Source organism: Chiloscyllium punctatum, chromosome 15 (genome assembly GCF_047496795.1).
Source record: "Chiloscyllium punctatum isolate Juve2018m chromosome 15, sChiPun1.3, whole genome shotgun sequence".
Classification (NCBI taxonomy): Eukaryota; Metazoa; Chordata; class Chondrichthyes; order Orectolobiformes; family Hemiscylliidae; genus Chiloscyllium; species Chiloscyllium punctatum.
The window spans coordinates 26790184-26812422 of NC_092753.1; the positions used below are offsets into that span (position 1 = coordinate 26790184).

General features: G+C 45.2%; 1 protein-coding gene across 1 annotated transcript in view; it reads right to left on the reverse strand.

Annotated features, from left to right (window-relative positions):
• Nucleotides 1–1214: 1214 nt before the first annotated feature.
• ppef1 (protein phosphatase, EF-hand calcium binding domain 1) overlaps nucleotides 1215–22239 on the reverse strand; it is a 78933-nt gene continuing 57908 nt past the window's right edge. The window contains exons 12-18 of the mRNA XM_072584825.1: nucleotides 19939–20349; nucleotides 16793–16978; nucleotides 16528–16670; nucleotides 11784–11890; nucleotides 5710–5873; nucleotides 3650–3734; nucleotides 1215–1547 (exon numbers count right to left, since the gene is read on the reverse strand). Coding sequence (XP_072440926.1) covers nucleotides 1366–1547; nucleotides 3650–3734; nucleotides 5710–5873; nucleotides 11784–11890; nucleotides 16528–16670; nucleotides 16793–16978; nucleotides 19939–20349 — 1278 coding nt within the window. The 3' untranslated portion in view covers nucleotides 1215–1365. The remainder of the gene's footprint in view (nucleotides 1548–3649; nucleotides 3735–5709; nucleotides 5874–11783; nucleotides 11891–16527; nucleotides 16671–16792; nucleotides 16979–19938; nucleotides 20350–22239) is intronic.

A 22239-nucleotide genomic window follows, 5' to 3' on the forward strand; every position in this document is an offset into this window, starting at 1 on the left:
CTTTTTTCTTTAGAGCATAGGAGACTGAGGGGCAATCTTATAGAAGTGTATAAGATCATGAGAGGCATGGATAAGATAAATGCACTCAGTCTTTTTGCCAGGGTTGGGGAATTGAGAACTAGAGGGCATCAGTTTAAGGTTAGAGGGGAAAGAATAAAAGGGACCCGGAAGGATAACCTTTTTACACAGAGGGTGGTATGCATATGGAATAAGCTGCCCGTGGAAGTGGTTGACTCAGGTACATGAACAACATTTAAAAGGCAGTTGGACAAACACATGGATAGGAACGTTTTAGGAGGATATGGGCCAAGTGCAGGGAAATGGGGTTAGCATGGACCAACATTTTGGCTGGCATGGACCAGTTTTGGCCAAAGCGACTGTCTCCATACTGTGGGGCTCCATGGCTCCACGACTCTATGACAGATCCCATCTGTTGATTGGTAGGTTTTGAGCTCCTAGAGCAATGGTGGTCCTTGTTAAACAGGTTCAGGCCCAGCCAGAGATCCCGTGCAGCCAACCTCCACCAGGGACCCAGTACAAACCCTGTATTCACTTGTGGAGTGACACAAACCATAATGCACATTCCAGAGGGGTGACCCTTCCATGGACAGAGAGGGCTGGGGGGACAAATCATCTTCAACACAGCAACTGAGGAGACCCTGCAGACTTGCATTCACTTTTTGGTTGTACAGAACTTATGACCAGCTGAGTAAAACGCACATTCTATGGAAGCTTTTACATTCATCAGAACAATGAGCAAGAATACAGGGGGAACTAACATTCCTGCTGCATGATGGGAAGCATGCTGACCAGTTCTTCCAGACTGAAATAAAATTTATGCACACATTGCCTTTTCGACTCAGCAAGATCAGTGCCAGTCAATTGCTGGCTCAATCCTCAGCACAATGTCCTGACCAATAGGAATGGTTTCAAATGCTTTGTTTCAAATTCAAACAGTCTGACAGTTGACTGTCAATCATCACTGATTGGTACATTCTCCATTACAAACTCTATTCAGAGCTCAGTCCACTTGCCAACCAATTGGTATTCTCCTTTCATGTAGCATAAATGCTGGCTTTCTTGCATATTGGTATTCTTGTGAATGGTCCTGAAATCTTTGATAAAGTATATATGTTTCCCAGCAGTAGTCAGATTATAAATAAGTAATTGGGTGATGCCATTAATCAGATACAGCAAAACAGAAATGAAACAAGTTTTGGAATAAAATTTATTACAAGAAAAATATTTACATTTCCTGTACATTAACATGCAGATGTCATACACATGAATGTTGAGATGAAACTGGACACAGGCAAGTACCACTTGATGAATTTTTACATTATCCTGATATTCTCTTTCACAATGTTATTGATTATCCTTCTGCACCAATCGGAAAGCCTCTAGAAACTCATTGAAATCTATGCTGCCGTCCTTGTTGAAGTCAATACTCCGAGCCAGATCATCGATACACTCATCGTTCATGTCAATGTGTAGATGGGAACTGAACAATCTCCATGTCTGGCGAAATTCCTCAATGGATATCATTCCTAGTGGGAAAAGTTTGGTGCTGATTACTGGGCATGGTGACTTTGTTCCTCTGCCATATAGCTTTGAGGGCACTCCCGCAACTGGACAGTAAAGCACTCTGCCTGATTATGAAGGGGAATCTGGTCCACCGCATATCACACTGCAGCTTGAACATCCCAGTCATGGAGTTTTCAACAAGGGGTCTCACAAACTCAACGAGCTACCATCAACCACCCCATGCTCTGTCTCCCTCTACCTTCACTTCCTTTCTTTCTACCTTCACTCCTCTCCCTCTACCTTCATTCTCTCGATCTTTACTCCCTCTACCTTCACTCCTCTCCACCTTCACTCCCCCCTCTCTCTACCTTTACTCCCCTCTCTCTATCTTCGTTCTATCTTTATTCCCTTTACGTTCACTCCCTTCCCTCTACTTTTACTTCCCTCTCTTTCTCTACCTTCACTCTCCTCTCTCTATCTTCATTCTCTCTATCTTCACTCCTCTCTATCTTCACTCCTCTCTATCTTCACTCCCTTCTCTCTATCTTCATTCTCTCTATCTTCACTCCCCTCTCTCGACCGTCATTCTCTTTCTCTTTACCTTCCCTCTCTCTCTCTCTCGACCTTCATTCTCTCTTTATCTTCACTTCCCACTCTCTCTACCTTCATTCTTTTTCTCTCTACCTTCACTCCCCTCTCTCTACCTTCATTCTCTACCTTCATTCTCTTTCTCTCTATCTTCACTCCCCCTCTCTACTTTCACTTCCATCTCTCTATTTTCATTCTTTCACTCTCTGCCTTCATTCTCTCTCTCTACTTTCACTGCCCTTTCTCTTTACCTTCACTGCCTCTCTATCTTCACACCCCTCTCTCTCTCCCTTCACTTCCTAATCTCTCTCCCTTCACTTCCTAATCTCTCTCCCTTCATTGTCAGGGATACTCTCCAGGAAATTCTGGGAGTTGTCAACTCTGTTTTACTCTGATATCAGTACCAATACATCTGCTGGCATTGGCTGGTAACTGGTAAACATGGGCTTTATTGGAACAGAGGGATCTTATATATTGCCATCATTTCCTCATTAGGGATACCAATCTTAAATGCTATTTCATCCTATAATTCTAACAAATATGGCAGTGTGTCTCTGGTTTAGGGTAAAATGAAGGATGGTTAACGATTTAGAGGATGTTTTGCTAGAAAGAGTGTGTAAGGTGTTCACAGCTGGAAACGTTGGCAGCAACATCTGTGTTTCCAGTGGTTGGACTCTAGATCTCCAAAATCCTAAAAATGTTTTCCGATCATCAGGATGTAAAATCAGCCAATCCAAATAAAATATGAGCAGGTCAGGTGAATTGGCCATGCTAAATTGTCCATAGGGTTAGGTGCATTAGGGGTAAATGTGGGATGGGGGAGTGGGTCTAGGTGGGGTCGGTGTGGACTTGTTGGGCCAAATGGCCTGCTTCCCTACTGTAGGGGATCTAATCTAAACAGGAGTTTAGATTAAACTGTCCATTGCCTTCAAAGATAAAAGAGATTTAGGGTCTCAAGGATAGATAATCAGCACTTTTGCCTGGATACAAGACCCATGTGATTCACATTGCCACAACGATACCTTTAGAAATACCTCTGGAAAATCACAGATTTGGAAATATCTCTGGAAAATACCTCTGGTGGGGTAGGGAACAGAGAGAGAGACAGAGAGAGAAAGATAGTGACCAGCTGGATCTTAGTGTCAAATGAGGCTGAGAGGATGGGTTTTCAAGAAAACCCTCAACATGAGAGACAACTCTGGAATTACATACTACCAGGCTGGGAGTGGAAAGGAAGAGATGTAAACACTTCCTTATGAATCACATTGGACTGGAATGGGAAGCATTTAATGTCTACTTAAGGAACTGTGTGTCATGTAATTGTGAAATGGAATTTCTATCATATTTAAAGTTTAAGAGGAAATTTCATTTCTGTTAGTTTAAAGGCTAAATTCTGACATAAATATTGTTTAGTCCATGTTGCTCATGTTCTGTTTGTTACAGTAAAAGTCTTACAAAACTCTAGGTCATCCTTCCAGCTCTCTCTGGGAATCATTAACAAAATTGATATAAAAGTTGAACTGATATTTTGATTTACCTGAGTGATCTTTATCAATCATTCCAAAGATAATTTCCAGATCTGCCCGATGCCTGTACATAGTTTCAATCAGGTTTGGTTGAACCTGCATGTTAAAGTCAGACAGTCAGCACAATTAAATGTCTCTTGTTGAACTCTTTTTGTGCTTCAAGCCACTGTTACTCAATGTAAATCATTATCAGTGCATCAACATTTATCACTCAAACAACATCACACAAACGTTATCTGGCCATTGTCACGCTGTTGCTTGTGCGATCTTGCTAAGCACCAGTGGGTAGATCCATTTCCAATGTTACACCAGTAAATAACATGGTAAACATACACAACACCGGCTGTAGCCCACTTTGGTGGCGAATGATGCAGTATGTAAATATAAATCTTTACTGTTTAGCACAAAACTGTTGGTGGGATTCCTTTTATTAAATTCCCAAAACATTTGTATAAAAGCTTCAAATTGACACTGCTGTCCTGTAGAGGTTACATCTCCTTGACTGCTTTGAAATGGGATTTTGACCAGTGTCTCTGTTGGCGGAGGGGATTAGGGACATATTTGGAAGTGAAAACTCCCAACACCATCTAGAATGGAATCCCTACAGTGTGGAAACAAGCCCTTCAGCCCAACAAGTCCACACTGACCCTCTGAAAAATAACCCACTTAGGCCCATTCCCTTACCCTATTACTCCCCATTTACTTATGCTTATGCACGTAATCTACACGTCCCTGAACACTGTGGGCAATTTAGCATGGCCAACTCACCTAACCTATACATTTTAGGATTGGGGGAGTAAACCCATGCAGACATGGGAGAATGTGCAAACTCTACACATTCGCCAGAGGCTGGAATTGAGGCAGCTGTGCCACCCTCTGGCTGAGGCAATCACCATTTCAATCACTCAGAACATCAAAACCCCACATCATGCAGTTTCCACAGTGTAGGACACTGAAAGTACCTTGCAGGGTACATGTTGAGATCTCACTGAAATCATAACACACTTCACACGCAGGAACTGGCTGGGAAGTGTAAACATCAGAGTGGCAAGTGTCTATGGTGAAGAGTCAGTGTTCTCAAGCAGTCCTGATGTACTTACCTCAACACTGGGCCACAGAATGTTAGACTGTACTCTGATCCAACACATCTCGGACTCCAGCTACCTCATCCTCGCACTACCACCCCAAAATCTCCTCAAACCTCCCTTCATCCTTGAAACCACACCCTCATGAACTCACCCAGCCTCGAACCTAGCCCCCCATTCCTCTCTCCCCATCACCCCTTCCCCCCCCACATGGATACCTCCCACCCCCACCCCACACACCTACCCCTCCCCCACATGCCTTCACCCTCCCCCACACACCTACCACATTCCCCTCCACCACATACCTACTCTCACTCCCCCCAACTCTCACACCTATCTCCAACAGCCCCTCACCCATCTCTCACACTGCCTCCCCCACACTACTTACTCTCCCGTCACCCCTCCTCACATACCTAGTCTCACATCCCCTCTCACCCACACGCGCACAGCCCTTTGCCTACACGTTACACGCCATCCTGCCCCCTCACTGACATACCTTCCACACTTCCCTTTTCTCTGCGCACCTTCACAAGGGGGCTCTGTGACATGGAATCTGTGTTTCCTGACTGGAATACTACAGCTACCAGTGTAGAAAGCAGCCTGTGCTGCCCGGAAAGAGCTGTTCCATTGCACTGCCAATAACCACTCTGCATCATAAGATGATGTGTAGGTGACATTGTGACTGAATTGGGTCAGAAATGAAGATCTTGACCCCAATTTGAATCTTCAGAAATAGGGATTCTGATCTTGATGGAAGATTTGGAAAAAGAGTGAGAGACTGAGACAAATTGAAAAGCTTTTCCACAGAGGCAGGCACAGGCAATATCGGCTGGAAAGAGTTTCTGACAATTTGTGGTAACTCCCCAGTGTCCTCCAAAAGGTAAAATAAATGATGATGCCATGCTTTCCTCCAACAGGATTCAAACTTTGTTCTATTATTGTGGTCAGGTTTCTCAAAGGCAAGGGGGCAATTACTTTGGTTTCACCTCTTTCATGGGCTGCTCAATCTGGAGATCTTCAAAGCTGGAGAGATAATCCACACTGCCCTCAGTATTGACCCGCACCAGCCTGGAGCGCAGAGTTCGCCAGGGCAAGTGTAAATGGAGCACAGATTCCACCGCCAATGCCCACTGACTCGTAGAAATCCTCCCTGCAAGCAAAATCGCAGAGTGACAGGAGCGTTAGGGCACAGAGAGAGGCCAGTTTACCCATTGTGTGTTCTAGCTCTTTAAATGGGCATCTCACTCAGGGCCATCCTCCAGCTTCTCCCCCACCACCACCCCAACCCATAACAAATTGCTTATACTTGAATATGACAGAAAAAGTAAATGCTGCGTTGTGTTTAAAGTAATTCATTTCTGTTATATATAGTTATCTTTGGCCCATTGTGCCCACACCAGCTATCTATCATTAAAACTCTGTCCATACTAATCCCAGTTTCCAGTAATTGACCTGGCACTTTGTAATCTTTTTTTATTCACGCCCAGGCCGTGGGCATCGCTGGCTGGATCAGCATTGATAGCCCATTCCTAATTGCTCTTGAGAAGGTGGTGGTGAGCTGCCTTCTTGAATTCACTGCAGTCCGCCTGCTGTGGATTGGTCCACAATGCCCTTAGTGAGGGAATTCCAGGATTCTAACCCGGCGACCATGAAGGAATATTTCCAAGTCAGGGTTCTGCATGGCTTGGAAGGGAACCTAAAGCTGGTGGTGTTCCCATGTATCTGCTGCCTTGTCCTTCTAGACAGAAGTGGCCATGGGGTTGGAAGGTGCTGCTTAAGGGTCTTTGGTGAACTTCTGCAGTGCATATTGTAGATAGTACACACTGCTGCTACTGAGCACTGGTGATGGAGGGAGTGGATGCTTGTGGATGTAAATGAATCAAGTGGGCTGCTTTGCCCTGAATGGTGTCAAACTACTTGACTGTTATTGGAGCTGCACCCATCCAGCCAAGTGGAATGTATTCCATTACACTCCTGACTTGTGGTTTGTAGATTGTGGACAGGCTTTGGGTGTCAGGAGGTGAGTTACTCGCTGCAGTATCCCTAGTTTCTGACTGCTTTTGTAGCCAGGCAAGTGGCAAGTCCAGTTAGGTTTCTGGTCAATAGTAACCTTAGGGGGATTCAGTGATGGTAAGAGAATGTGGTTGGAAGCTCAGTTCAGGGTGCACTGGGACGCTGAGGTTGCAAACAGCCCAGATTCAGATTCAATTACAACCTCCTTGCTCTTGTATTCAATGTTTTGATTGATAAAGGCAAGTATCCCATATACCTCCTTCACCACCTTATCTATCTGTCCTGCTGTTTTCAAGAATCTAAGGACATGCACACCAATCCTTTGTCCTGCCTATGGTCCTACCATGTCATATATACTCCCTTGCCTTGGTAGTCTTCCTAAAGTGACCTCACACCTTTCAGGATTGAATTCCATTTGCCACTGTTCTGCCCATCCGACCGGTCAGTCAATATTGTCCTGTATTCAGGCTTTCCTCCTTGCTATTTACCACAGGTTTCTGTGCCATCTGTAAGTGTACCTCCTACATCCAAGAGTAGACAGCAAGCTTTGTTAACCTGCCTTTGGCACCATTTCACCATAACACCCTCCTGCACCAGCTTCTCCCCATTGCCCAGCTGGGTGGTTCACTTCCTGCTTTCATCCCCTTCCTTCGAAGTGTAGCAAGACAATTACCATCACTGGCACCTCCTTTCACTCTTGCAGCACTAGTTCAGGTGCTCCCCAAATATCTATCCTTGGCTCCTGTTATTCTTCATCTAAAATGCTGTCCATCCTCAGCATCACTGAAAACCTAATGGCAGTCTTCAATTGTTTCCTAACAACACCTTACCAGCACCTCTCTCTCTCTCCATTGGAGTCGCAGGTAGATAGGATAGTGAAGAAGGTGTTTGGTATGCTTTCCTTTATTGGTCAGAGTTTTGAGTATAGGAGTTGGGAGGTCATGTTGCGGCTGTACAGGACATTGGTTAGGCCACTGTTGGAATATTGCATGCAGTTCTGGTCTCCTTCCTATCGGAAAGATGTTGTGAAACTTGAAAGGGTTCAGAAAAGATTTACAAGGATGTTGCCAGGGTTGGAGGATTTGAGCTACAGGGAGAGCGTCGGAGGCTGAGGGGTGACCTTATAGAGGTTTACAAAATTATTAGGGGCACGGATAGGATAAATAGACAAAGTCTTTTCCCTGAGGTTGGGGAGTCCAGAACTAGAGGGCACAGGTTTAGGGGGAGAGGGGAAAGATATAAAAGAGACCTACGGGGCAACGTTATCACGCAGAGGGTGGTACGTGTGTGGAATGACCTGCCAGAGGAACTGGTGGAGGCTGGTACAATTGCAACATTTAAGAGGCATTTGGATGGGTATATGAATAGGAAGGGTTTGGAGGAATATGGGCCGGGTGCTGGCAGGTGGGACTAGATTGGGTTGGGATATCTGGTCGGCATGGATGAGTAGGACCAAAGGGTCTGTTTCCATGCTGTACATCTCTATGACTCTATGACTCTATCTCTGATTTATCATGTTGCTTTGCTGACACCGAGAACTGTTCACCTGGAAATGTCCTCAAGCCAAATACTGGGGTTGCTCTAAGTTTGTTGTGTTCCTTTGCTGCCAACCCAATTCCTCTCCCCAGGAATTTGTTTGAATCTGAATCTGGGCTGTTTGCAATTTCAGCGTCCCAGTGCACCCTGAGCTGAGTTTCCAACCACATTCTCTTATCTTCACCAACACTGCCTACTTTGAGCTGCAGTTTAGTACATGCCTCTTCCCCTGTCTCAGCCCATTTGCTCTGACCAGGTCTCTCCTAAACTCAGCCTTGACTATTCCATTGTCCTTGAAGCTTCCTTAAGGCTGAATGCATGCAAAATTGTCATCACTCTCTTGATCTTTGAACACAATCTTTGAAACTGGTCAACTGGTCACAGGGCCTACCAGTTAGGGGTATTAACTGGGGTGCTAGCAGAAGATTGCAGGTTCCAGTCCTGCTGTGATCATTTGGATGGCAATGAGACTCAGCAGTTAGCGCTCCTGCCTCAAGTGCGAGTGACCCAGGTTCAATCCCACCCTTGGACATGTGGAATTTGCATGTTCGCCCTGTGTCTGGGTTGGTTCTGTAGGCTGCTCCAGTTTCTTCTCATAATTCAGTGATGTGCAGGTTAGGTGTATTAACGATGGGAAATGCAGTGGCAGTCTGGGTGGCATGCTCTTTGGAGGGTCAGTATGAGCCTGCTTTGACACTGTAGGGATTCTAAGACACGCCCTGTTCAGGCTTTAACTTCTGATTCCTAAATCCTCTCCCAGCCGGGGAACAAAGTCTCTACTTGACAGGATTTGGAGATGCCGGTGTAGGACTGGGGTGTACAAAGTTAAAAATCACACAACACCAGGTTATAGTCCAACAGGTTTATTTGGAAGCGCACCAATTAAACCTGCTTCCAATTAAACTTGTTGCACTATAACCTGCTGTTGTGTGATTTTTAACTTTCTACTTGACAGCCATCTGAATTGTCATCATCCTGTTTAAGTTCAGGATCAGATCTCTCTAATTTTTAAGGTTCTTTCCAGGAGGCCAGGGTTTAAACGCTACATCCTTTACTGCAACCATTTCATTTCTAGGTTCAGTAATTTCATATCCGGCTGCTTTGAGATCTTTATTACAGTTATGTCAGTAATCATCCAAAAAAAAGCCTGCATACCCCTTTGTAGTCAGTTCCCATACTCTTTCAAGGGCTTTCTGATTTTGGTCTTTGTGCTCAGAATGAGCTGGATGGATTTAGATTCTACCATTCAGCGGTTTTACCTTATATTCAAGGACATACTATCACTTTGTCCCATAATCCAAATCCGACATCAGATTGCTCCTCCTGCATTGTTCTAGCTTCTCTTTTCATTCTCCAGCTTTGAATCTCAAGGTCCATCCTGCCTTTTGGAAACGTAATTCAAGTTTTTTTTTTCATTTTCTCTTTCTTCCTAGGTTTTGCCTCTGACCCATTCTGGGCCTGGATCTTTTCTCGGCAACATGTCAGTCTCAGGCAGCTACGCAGAATGTTTCTCACTGCAACACCCAAAGATCTCTCAGGTATCTCACTGACTTTGTCTCATAAACAACCCCATCCTTATGGTGCCCCCTTGCCTGATTCTAGCCCCACTCTATCACTCACGGTTCACTGACTCAATCTAAATCAAATCTAAATCTAACTCGTGCATGCTTGGAGGGGGAAGCAGATAGATTCTTGACCAACCGGGGATACAAGGATTACGGGGAAAGGGCAGGAAAGTGGATGTGAGGAATATCATATCACAGCAGGCTCAACGGGCCGAATGGCTTGCTCCTATTTCTGATGGCCTTAACTCACCTCCCTCCTCGCTCCCCTCCCACCCCCCCGCAGATAAATGCCAAGAGACCAACATCCCTGGCACTTGTGCCATTTTAAAAAGACCGCTCTGCACACAGGTGAATACTGGCATCACAAAGCTGCCCTGCACATCAAAGGTTCACCTTTCTGAAGACGTCGGATAAGGGGAAGGTGGTATCAATAGGACCTGGAGGTCCTAGTGTTGGGGCAGTGGTGAGGTGGGGGGAGAGGGTTTGGGGATTCCCAGAGGAGAGCCAACCTCTTGTTGGAGTGCTGGCACAGGAGGCCATGTCTTCAGATCCTGGCAGCCCACTCAGAGGTCACTGCCTGGGTCAGTATCACCTTCATAGTCCAGAGGAACAGCCAGCAGTGTCATAAGAAGATCAATGACTTCCTTGGCTACATCAGGGTAAGTGCCAGATTCTTCTCTCTGCTACCTCACGCTCATTCCCACTGTCTCTCTCTGCAACTGCACCCACCAAAGCTACAATATCGTCAGTCACTCACTGGTGCCCACCTCAACCCCCAAACCCTACCCTTGCTGCCCAATGTGCTGCCTTCTCATTCAGTCTTGACACCTCCCTATTTTATCCCCCAGGCTTCACCAACTGTGCCAGCTAGAGCAAGATAGGTTGACTTCAACAAAATATATATGTGAGTGTCCACTTATAGAGTCATACAGCACGGAAACATACCCTATGGTCTAACCAGTCCATCTAACCTAGCCCCACTTGCCGGCACTTGGTTCATATCCCTCCAAACATTTCCTATTCATTTACTTATCTAAATGCCTTTTAAATGTTGGAACTCTACCTGCATCCACTACTTCCTCTGGAAGTGCATTCTTCAGCCTCTATGTAAACAATTTGCCCTCATATATTTTTAAATCTCTCTCCTCTCACCTTAAAAATACACCCCTCAGTTTTGAAATCCCCCTGTCCTCGGGAAAAGAGGCCTACCATTTCCCCCATTCATGCCCCTCATGATTTTATAAACTTCTATAACGTCACATCTCAACCTCCTACAGAAAGTCCCAGCCTATCCAGTCTTTCTTTATAACTCAAACCCTCCATTCCCAGCAACATCCTGGTAAATCTCTTCTGAACCCTCTCCAGCTTAGTAATATCTTTTCTATAACAGGGAGGCCAGAACTGGACACAGTACTCCAGAAGAGGCCTTACTAATATCCTGTACAATTTCAACATGAAGTCCCATCTCCTATACTCAAAGGTCTGAGCAATGAAGGCAAGCATGGTAAATGTCTTTTTCACCACCCTGTATATATGTGATACAAACTTCAAAGAATTATGTACCTGAACCCCTAGGTCTCTCTTTTTTATAACCTACCCAAGAATCTGGGGATGGCATGGTGGCTCAGTGGTTAGCACTGCTGCCTCATAGTACCAGGGACCCGGGTTTGATTCCTGCCTTGGGTGATTGTCTGTGTGGAGGTTGCACATTCTCCCTGCGTTTGCGTGGGTTTCCTCCGGGTGCTCATATTGTTAGGTGCATTAATCAGGGGAAAATATAGTGCAGAGATTACTCTTGGGAGGGTTGGTGTGAACTTGTTGGGCTAAAGGGCCTGTTTCCATACTGTAAGGAAATTAATCTAATCTCAGAATCAACACAAATCAACTTTAATGCAGCAAAGTTTAACAATCAGAAGCAAGCCCTCTTTTTTTTCTCAGCTCATTACCTGTCTGATCTTTATCGTATTGTTTGAAGGCATCGATAACTTCGGATTTGTGTGCATAAAACTTCTCACGCAATGACTTCAGGGCTGATGCTTCAACTACACTTACCCTTCGTATGGGGGAAAAGAATGAACAGAATTAATTGTAAGATTTCTTAAAGCTAAGCAATGGGAACATCAAGTTTACACTGCAAATCAAAAACATTCCACAACTAAAAATAAAATACTGTGAATGCTGGAACCATGAAATAAAATGGAGCAATAGAGTATAAAATCACAAACATACATTTGAGAATAGTTGATAATATGAATGATACCAGATTTGGGGGCCCCTTCCCATTCTCCCTACCTCTCCCACACTTTTGATGGTTTGCATTGTCTGTAATGAGCTTTGCCTGTAGATATCTGATTGGCTTGATTTACTGGTGATGGTTAATAGATAGAAATTTTTTAAAAAGCCATGGTGATTTGGTGATCGGTAAAAACCAATCAGAGCAAGAGCTTTTCTGAATATATTCAAAGAACAGAGCTGGGAACAACCAGCCATTTCGAGCCTGGCAAAGTCTCCAGGCAATGTCATACAACACAGGAAAAGCTAAGAGAGTGAGCCCAGGATTCTATACCCCATCTAAAAGGCTGAATTGCAGGAGTTCATTGACAAATCCGGTGATCACTTTCCATGCCTATCTGTTGTGTTGCAGACATCACAGGAAATGGGTGTTACACAGTCATACAATCATACAGTACGGAAACAGGCCCCTTAGTCCAACTTGTCCATACCAATCAGATTTCCCAAACTAAACTAGTCCCATTTTCCTGTTTTTGGCCCATATCTCTGGAAATGTTTCCGTTTCATGTATCTGTCCAAACGTCTTTTAAATGCTGTAACTATATTCACTTATACCACTTCCTCTGGCAGCTTGCTCCATTCACGCACTACCCTCTGTGTGAAAAGGTTGACCCTCAAGTCCCTTTTAAATCTCTTCCTTCTTACCTTAAGCCATTTTCCCTAATCAAAATAGCAGTCCACCTCCTCCCTTGCCTCCCCTTCTATCCTTCCTATGGCATCAATATCTCAGAACATTGAGTTGCCAGTCTATTCCCTCCCCAGCCATGTTTCTGTAATAGCTAGGATTTCCCAGTCCCATTTACCCATCCGTGCCCTGAGTTCATCAGCCTTACCTGTAAGACCTCTTACATTGAAATTAATACAATTTAATTCATCAGTTTTCCCACAGGCCCTGCCATGCTCATGTATGTCTTGTCTATTTGTCCTACTCTCTTTAGTTTCTGGACCAGCCTCAACCTTTTTTCTTGACTCACTACCGTTTAGGATTCCACCCTGCCAGACTGGTTTAACCCCTCCCCAATAACTCCAGGAAATTTCCCTGCCAGGATATTGGCCCCCCTCCAGTTGAGGTACAACGTGCCTCTCCTGTTATAGGACACTTCTGCCCCAGAAGAGATCCCAACAGTCCAAAAATCGGAATCCCTGCCCATTGCTGGGTACATCCCATGTCCGCTGCACTGAGCAGTTCGACCACACAGGACTCACACTACATCAAGGAAACCTGCTAATCTTCAAGGGACCGACATTGTGGCTGTGGGAAATGATGGAATCACTTCAAATGCGTTCTGATATTCGGAGCAATTTCATTATTCTCTCACAAACAAATGGACACCACTGGTGAGGCCAGCAATTGTTACTCAGTCCTCCAGGCCACTTCAAAGGTTAGTTCAGAATCAGTCACATTGCTGTGGGTCTGGAGTCATGTGTAGGACAAACCACATAACAACAGCAGTTTCCTTCTGTAAAGAATATTAATAAACCAGATTGGTTTTTCCAATAGTCACTACCACTGATCAACTGATCAAATCTAAATTGCACCAGCTGCCATGGTGAGATTGGAACCAGGCCCTCCACAGAAGCAGTGTTACTACTCCAGGGACATTACCACTACACCACCATAATGCCCATTTGACAGAGGATTGTGCATGAGGGAGCGAGCATGCAGGGGCTTCCAAAACTAGAGGACTTGGTGCAAGAGGTGAAAACAGGAAGTGGGGTCATGCAAAGGGAGCAGGTTGATGTGTGAACCTGCCACCCCACACTCACAGACAGTACATCACAGACCCTAACCCCTCAAGTGAACCTGCGTCCCCCACACTCACTAACAGTACACCCCAGACCCTAACCCCTCGAGTGAACCTGCCTCCCCCACACTTACACCCCAGATCCTAACCCCTCGAGTGAACCTCCCTCCGCCCACACTCTCAGACAGTACACCCCAGACCCTAATCCCTCGAGTGAACCTCCCTCCGCCCACACTCTCAGACAGTACATCCCAGACCCTAACCCCTTGAGTGAACCTCCCTCCCCTCACACTCTCATACAGTACATCCCAGACCCTAACCCCTCGAGTGAACCTCCCTCCCCCCACACTCACAGACAGTACATCCCAGACCCTAATCCCTCGAGTGAACCTGCCTCTGCCCACACTCTCAGACAGTACATCACAGAACCTAACCCCTCGAGTGAACCTGCCTCCCCCTCATTCTCGGACAGTACATCCCAGACCCTAATCCCTCGAGTGAACCTGCCTCTGCCCTCACTCTCAGACAGTACATCACAGAACCTAACCCCTCGAGTGAACCTGCCTCCCCCACACTCTCACACAGTACATCCCAGACCCTAACCCCTCGAGTGAACCTCCCTCCCCCCCACACTCTCAGACAGTACATCCCAGACCCTAACCCCTCGAGTGAACCTCCCTCCCCCCACACTCTCATACAGTACATCCCAGACCCTAACCCCTCGAGTGAACCTGCCTCCCCCCGCACGCACAGACAGTACATCCCAGAGCCTAACCCCTCGAGTGAACCTGCCTCTCCCCACACTCACAGACAGTACATCCCAGAGCCTAACCCCTCGAGTGAACCTGCCTCTCCCCACATTCACAGACAGTACATCCCAGACCCTAACCCCTCGAGTGAACCTGCCTCCCCCCACATGCACAGACAGTACATCCCAGACCCTAACCCCTCGAGTGAACCTGCCTCTCCCCACATTCACAGACAGTACATCCCAGACCCTAACCACTCACTGTATGATTAGGTTTCTCTTCATCTTTCTTGTAGTGTGCTGCCCAGAATTGGGCCCTTTGCTCCAGTTATGGTCAAACCAGTTTTACATTTGGGTTTACCATAATTTCATTGTTTGACTACCCCCACTCCCTCATTAATGTATCGCAGGATAATATATTCATTATTAACTCCCCTCTCAACCCATCCTGCCACGTTAAATAGTTTATATGAATATACATCCAGGCTCATCTTCTCCTCCTCCCTTTTGGGAATTGTTACCTTTATTTTCTGTTGTTTCTGCACCTTCTTCGAACTAAAATGACTCACCTCAACCCTGCAATAAGATCCATTTGCTACTTGTCTGCCTACTTCACTGATCTCTCTGTGTCTCTCTGACCTCTCCTCACAACCCAGAATCCTGCCAAGTTTCATGCCATCCACAAAGTGGAAATTGCACCCTATAAACTCAACTTTAAATCATGAATACTGCATGTATGAAGAAAATAATGGATTACTAAACCAATCCCTTGGGATCTCCATGATGAATCTCCTGTTTGACAAATAACCAATTCACCATCATTCCTTGCTGTCCATCAGTCAGCCTAATTTTTGTTCCTGTTGCTACTGACTCTTTTACTCTGTGGATATCAATATTGCTGACAAACCTGTAATGGGGTACTTTATGAGATATCTTTCTCCATTCTATTGGAAAAATGCTACGAAACCTGAAAGCGTTCTGAAAAGAATTACAAGGATGTTGTCAGGGTTGGAGGATCTGAGCTATAGGGAGAGACTGAACAGGCTGAGGCTGTTTTCCCTGGAGCATCGGAGGCTGAGGGGTGACCTTATAGAGGTTTATAAAATCATGAGGGTCATGGATAGGGTAAATAGACAAGGTATTTTCCTTGGGCTGGGGGAGTCCAGAACTAGAGGGCATAAGTTTAGGGTGAGAGGGGAAAGATATAAAAGGGATCTAATGGGCAAGTTTTTCAGACAGAGAGTGGTGTGTGTATGGAATCAGCTGCCAGAGGAAATGGTGGCGGCTGGTACAATTACAGCATTTAAAAGGCATCTGGATGGGTATATGAATGGGAAGGGTTTAGAAGGATATGGGCCAAGTGCTGGCAAATGGGACTGGATTTGAGGGAGGCACGGTGGCACAGTGGTTAGCACCTGGGTTCAATTCCCGCCTCAGGTGACTGACTGTGTAGAGTTTGCACATTCTCCCCGTGTCTGCGTAGGTTTCCTCCGGGTGCTCCGGTTTCCTCCCACAGTCCAAAAATGTGCAGGTTAGGTGAATTGGCCACGCTAAATTGCCTGTAGTGTTAGGTATAGGGGAATGGGTCTGGGTGGGTGTGCTTCGGCGGGTCGGTGTGGACTTGTTGGGCCGAAGGGCCTGTTTCCACACTGTAAGTAATCTAATCTAGAAATCTGGTCAGCATGGACGAGTTGGTTTCCTTGCTGCACATCTCTGTGACTAAGTACATTATGTCAACTGCATTAACCTCTTCTGCTCTCTCTGTTACTTCATCAAAAAAAAGATGACCGACTGAACACAAGCTGTCCTGGTGAGCGCGTTCAAAGATGGTCGCTCCGACCAAGCGCACATCCTAATTTAACCCCTTACACACCTGTCACCTGTCTACCTCTGTGCTACACTCACCTCTCCTGAAGAGTCAGTTTCCTTGTACATTTACTAACTCGGTACTGGACAAAGCGGGGCACCAGATCGGGACCAAGTTTGACATAAGCCCCTCGGTTACTGCCCTCTTCGTAGTAATTCGAAGCAGAGAAAATAGTGATGACCTGCGTGAGAAATGGATCATTCAGCTCCCTGCGATTGACCTTCAACCTGCAAATCAGCGACAATGTTTTTTGTAAGACTGACGTGCAAGCTCACACGAGAGGATTTCGGGTCAACGTGTTACCTTTCCGTCGTGGCAGAGTTCATATCCTTCCTGTTTGCACTCGTGTGACCGGATCAGCAGCTCCAAGTCGTACCGTTTCAGCATGCATTGTGTCACATCGTGACCAAAGTAACAGCCCCCTCCTCGGAAGCTGTTTGGGATGCAGCCAGTGAGGTTCCTTGGGTCACTCCACAGTACATCTATAATCTACAGAAAGACAGCTCTCAGAATAAACAGTCACGGCCAGAATCCTGTGATCTCGAAGGTTAACAGATCCTTGATCAAACAACTATCAAGCCTACAACCAGGAGAGCTGAAGTTAATTTATACAGTTGTATCTGCTGTTATCTTTTCTAACCGAAACTAGGTATTTAATAAAAACAAGCAGCAGAACTTCATTCTGAAAGTAACTACGAGGGGTGCGAATCGATTACAGAGAGCAATATGATGTGGGCTCAAGCTTTATTAGCTCACTGTGTCACTAATTCTCCAAAAGAATTATAAAGTATATACAGAACGTATTCAGCATTCCTTGGGGAGAGTTGAAGGGTAATGGTTTAATGCTTGGGATCGGTGTCAGTCATCAGTAATGTTACTAGTGTTGGGGTACACTTGGAACCGGGTCTGAGCCAGCACGGTTCTGAGACTGGCTTTTCCGATCTACTTAAGTTGTGGCGTAAATCATTCATGAGCATTCTTGCTCACGAACATGAGGAAAGACTCAAAACAAAATCAAAACTGAAGAACTGCGAATGCTGGAAATCAGAAACAAAATCAGAAATTGCTGGAGAAACTCAGCAGGTCTGGAAGCATCACTGGAGAGAAAGCAGAGTTAACGTTTCGAGTCTGGTGACTCTTTAACAGAACCCTGTTCTGAAAAAGGGTCACTGGACCTGAAACGTTAACTCTGTTTTCTCTCCACGGATGCTGCCGGAGCAGCTGCGTTTCTCCAGCAATTTCTGATGTTGCTGCTGATGAGGGAAACTCACTTCTTTCTCCCATCTCAGTATGATCGCACAACAAGAGCCAGGGGACAAAGATTTTTTTTTAGTGAATGCAATGTCACAGTGCCAAGCAGGTTACATCACAAGGCAGGACTTGTACAATCAATGGCAAGGTCCTGGAAAGCGTTGCTGAACAAATAAACTTTGAAATGCAGGTTCATAGTTCATTGCAAGTGGAGTCACAGGTAGACAGGATAATGAAGAAGGCATTTGACATGCTTGCCTTGTTTGGTCAATGCATTGCATAGAACATTACATCGCAGCCCTCGATGTTGTGCCGACCTGTGAAACCAATCTGAAACCTATCTAACCTATACTATTCCATTATCATCCGTATGTTTATCCAATGACCATTTAGATGCCCTTAAATTTCGTGAGTCTACTACTGTTGTAGGCAGTATGTTTCACGCCCCCCACTACTCTCTGAGTAAAGAAACTACCTCTGACATCTGTCCTATCACTCCTCAATTTAAAGCTATGTCCCCTCATGCTAGCCATCGCCATCCAAGGAAAAAAGGCTCTCACTGTCCAACCTATCTAACCCTCTGATTATCTTATATGTCTCAATTAAGCAACCTCTTAACCTAATTCTCTCTAACAAAAATAGCCTCACGTCCCTCAGCTTTTCCTCAAAAAGACCTTCCCTCCATACCAGACCACATCCTAGTAAATTGCCTCTGAACCCTTTCCAAAGCTTCCACATCCTTCCTATAATGCGGTGACCAGAACTGTATGCAATACTCCAAATGCGGCTGCACCAGAGTTTTGTACAGCTCATGACCTCATGGCTCTGAAACTCAATCCCTCTCCCAATAAAAGTTAACACACTGTACGCCTTCTTAACAAACTTATTCCTGATGAAGGGCTTTTGCCTCAAACGTCGATTCTCCTGTTCCTCGGGTGCTGCCTGACCTGCTGTGTTTTTCCAGCACCGCACTCTCGACTCTAATCTCCAGCATCTGCAGTCCTCACTTTCTCCCTTCTTAATAACCTTCCCAAACTGGGTGGCAACTTTAAGAGATCTATGTACAAGGACACCGAGATCTCTCTGCTCATCTACACTACCAAGAATCTTATCATTAGCCCAGTACTCTGCATTCCTATTACTCCTTCCAAAGTGTATCACCTCACACTTTTCCACATTAAACTCCATTTGCCACCTCTCAGTCCAGCTCTGCACCTTATCTATGTCCCTCTATGATCTGCAACATTCTTCAGAACTATCCACAACTCTAACGACCTTAGTGTCGTCTGCAAATTTACTAAACCATCCTTTTACACCCTCTTCCAGGTCATTTATAAGAATGACAAACAGCAATGGCCCCAAAACTAGTGGTACACCACTAGTTACTGAACTCCAGGATGAACATTTCCCACCAACCACCACCCTCTGTCTTCTTTCAGCTAGTCAATTTCTGATCCAAACCGCTAAATCACCCTCAATCCTATGACTCTGCACTTTGTGCAATAGCCTACAATGGGGAACCTTATCAAATGCTTTACTGAAATCCTTATACACCACAACAACCAATTTAGCCTCATTCACCAGTTTGGTCACCTTCTCAAAGAACTCAATAAAGTTTGTGAGGCACAACTTACCCTTCACAAAACCATGTTGACTATCCCTCATCAAATTATTCCTTTCCAGATGATTATAAATCCTATCTCTTATAACCTTTTTCAACACTTTACCCACTCACTGGTCTATAATTTACCAGGGTTTTCTCTACTCCCCTTCTTGAACAAGGGAACATTTGCTATCCTCCAGTCTTCTGGTACTATTCCTGTAGACAGTGATGACATAAAGATCAAAGCTGAAGGCTCTGCAATCTCCTCCCTGGCTTCCCAGAGAATCCTAGGATAAATCCCACACAGCCTGGGGTCCTATCTATTTTCATTCTTTCCAGAACTGCTAACACCTCCTCCTTGTGAACCTCAATCCCATCTAGTCTAGGAGCCTGTATTTTAGTATTCTCCTCAGGAATACTGTATGCTATACAGCTCTGCAACTCTCAATGGGAGAAGCTGACATTTGTCCCCTCAAGTCAAGCCTGTTCTCCCCATCATGCAGATCATGGCTGACCTTGTACCTCAACACCATTTTCCCACACTCATTCCAAATGCTCCAATCTCTTTACAAATTTGAAATTGCATTCAGTATACCTGTTTCCATTCCATCTCCTCTCTTGATATGTCATTGGTGAAGGCCACTTCGCAGTCTAAGCAGGACACTTCGAGGATTGGAGTGGAGTTGTGACCCTCTATGCGGCTGCGTTCCAACACTCTCTCCTGGTTGGAATCTCTTTGGAGCACACCATCCTCCCTCCCTCCATCCTGGTCACTATCCGATCTGCTGAAGCTGTACACTGAGGAAGCCGATGATGTCACAGGCCTCTGCTTTCGAAAGGAGGAACGGTCAATAATGGAATTGCTGGAAGTTTCTGGTGGCTTCCCTCCAACATTCCCGTTCTTGTCCAGCCTCTTTGGAGCTTGTGCCTTGAGGTAGAGGTCCCCCACACTTTTCTCATTCGAGTTTTCAGAGGCTTTGGCCTGAGGCCTGAGTGCAGATTTAAACTGCGAAGGAATGAGAAATTCATCATTCAGGATACAGGCAAAATCCTGAAACAAATACAAAGAATGCTGGGGAAGCTCAGCAGGTCTGGCCGCATCCGTGAAGTGGGAAAAGCAGAGTTAACGTTTTGAATCTGGTAAGAATTTTCTTCAGATATTCAAAGGATGATTGTACCGAGTTCTTGGAGATAAGGAGGCCCAAATGAACAAGTTGTTAGCTGGGGAGTGTTTGGAAGACAGTGATCATTGTATCAAATGGTTCAGGATGATGGTGGAAAACAACACGTTACAGTGCAGAATGAGAAAAATCAACTTGGCAGAGAGCGGAATTCAATACGGCAAGAACAGAGCTGGATAGGATTTACTGGAAAAGCGGTCAGTGAACAATCAAAGAGGGTATGGAATCCAGTCGTAATATAATCCTGCAAATGGGAAATGAAGGACTAACAAATCCTGAATTTCCAGAATGACAAATGAGCTAGCAATTAAGAAAAAAAGAAAGAAGTGTGTCATATAGGTAATATAACTGAGAACTAACCAGAACACAGAAGGTTTAGAAAGATGGTGAAAAAGCAAGTAAGTGATGCAAAGAAAAATTACTAGAAAAGATTGGCAGCCAATTTAGAGGGGAATCCTAAAGTCGTATGTGGATGTATAAGTAGTAAAGGAGAAGTAAGCTTGGTGAGAGACCAAAGAGGGGATATTACACATGGAGTCATGGGCATGATTGAGGTGTTAAATGAGTATTAAATTTATTTTTACCAAAGAGGGAGATAGTGAGGACTGTGCATGCTGGGGAGACAGAGTGGATAAAGAGTGAAGCTGGAAATAGCACAGCAGGTCAAGCAGCATCAGAGGAGAAGAGGAGTTGACGTTTCAGGTCGAAACCTTTCATCAGGACTTTTTCCAGCTCCAATATTTATCTGGTCAGGCCATGGTGACAGAAGGGTTCAAATTGATAAAGAAAATAGGCTGCTTGCCCTTAACATTAACAAGGCCCTGGGGTCGGATTAGATGCATCCAAGGATTTTGAAAGAAGTACAAGTGGGAATTGCAGGAGCACTGGCCACAAACTTCTTCTAGACTCAAAGGGATGCTGGAGTTTGGAAAATTGCAAACATTACAGCCTTGTTCAAGAAGGGATTGTGAGGATAATCCCAACGTTACAGACCCATCAGTTTAACTTCAGTGGTAAGGAACCTTTCAGAAACAATTGCTTGAGATAGATTGAGTCATTGCATGGAGAAAGGTGAGTTGATTGGGATGGTCAGCAGATTTCTGAACAGGAAATGGTGTCTGACTACCTTACTGGAGTTTTTTAAGGAGGTAATGGAAAGACTCCATGAGGGGAGCGCTGTTGATGTGGTGCACACAGACTTTCAGAAGGTTCAGTGCAGTGAAGTGTGAGGTGATGCGCTTTGTTCAGAAGAACACTGAATGACACTATGTAATAGAGATACGATTCTAAACAGGGTACAGGAGCAGTGGGATCTGGGTGTATATGTGTACAGATCACTGAAAGTAGTGGGACAGCTGGGGAGAGGAGTTAATAGAGCATACAGTCTCCTCCACTTTATTAACAAGAGCCAAGAAGAGTGGTGTGGTGGCTCAGTGGTTAGCACTGCTGCCTCATAGCACCTAGGATCTGGGTTCGATTCTACCTTTGGGCGGTTGTCTGTGTGGAGTTTTCACAATCACCCCGTGTCTGTGTGGGTTTCCACTGGGTGCTCCAGTTTCTTCTCACAGTCTAAAGATATGCAGGTTAGGTGAATTGGCCATGGTAAGTTGCCCATCGTGTCCAGGCATCTGCAGTCTAGGTGGATTAGCCATGGAAAATTCGTGGTTATAGGGAGGAGGATGGGATACGCTTTGAAGGGTCAATGTGGCTGAATG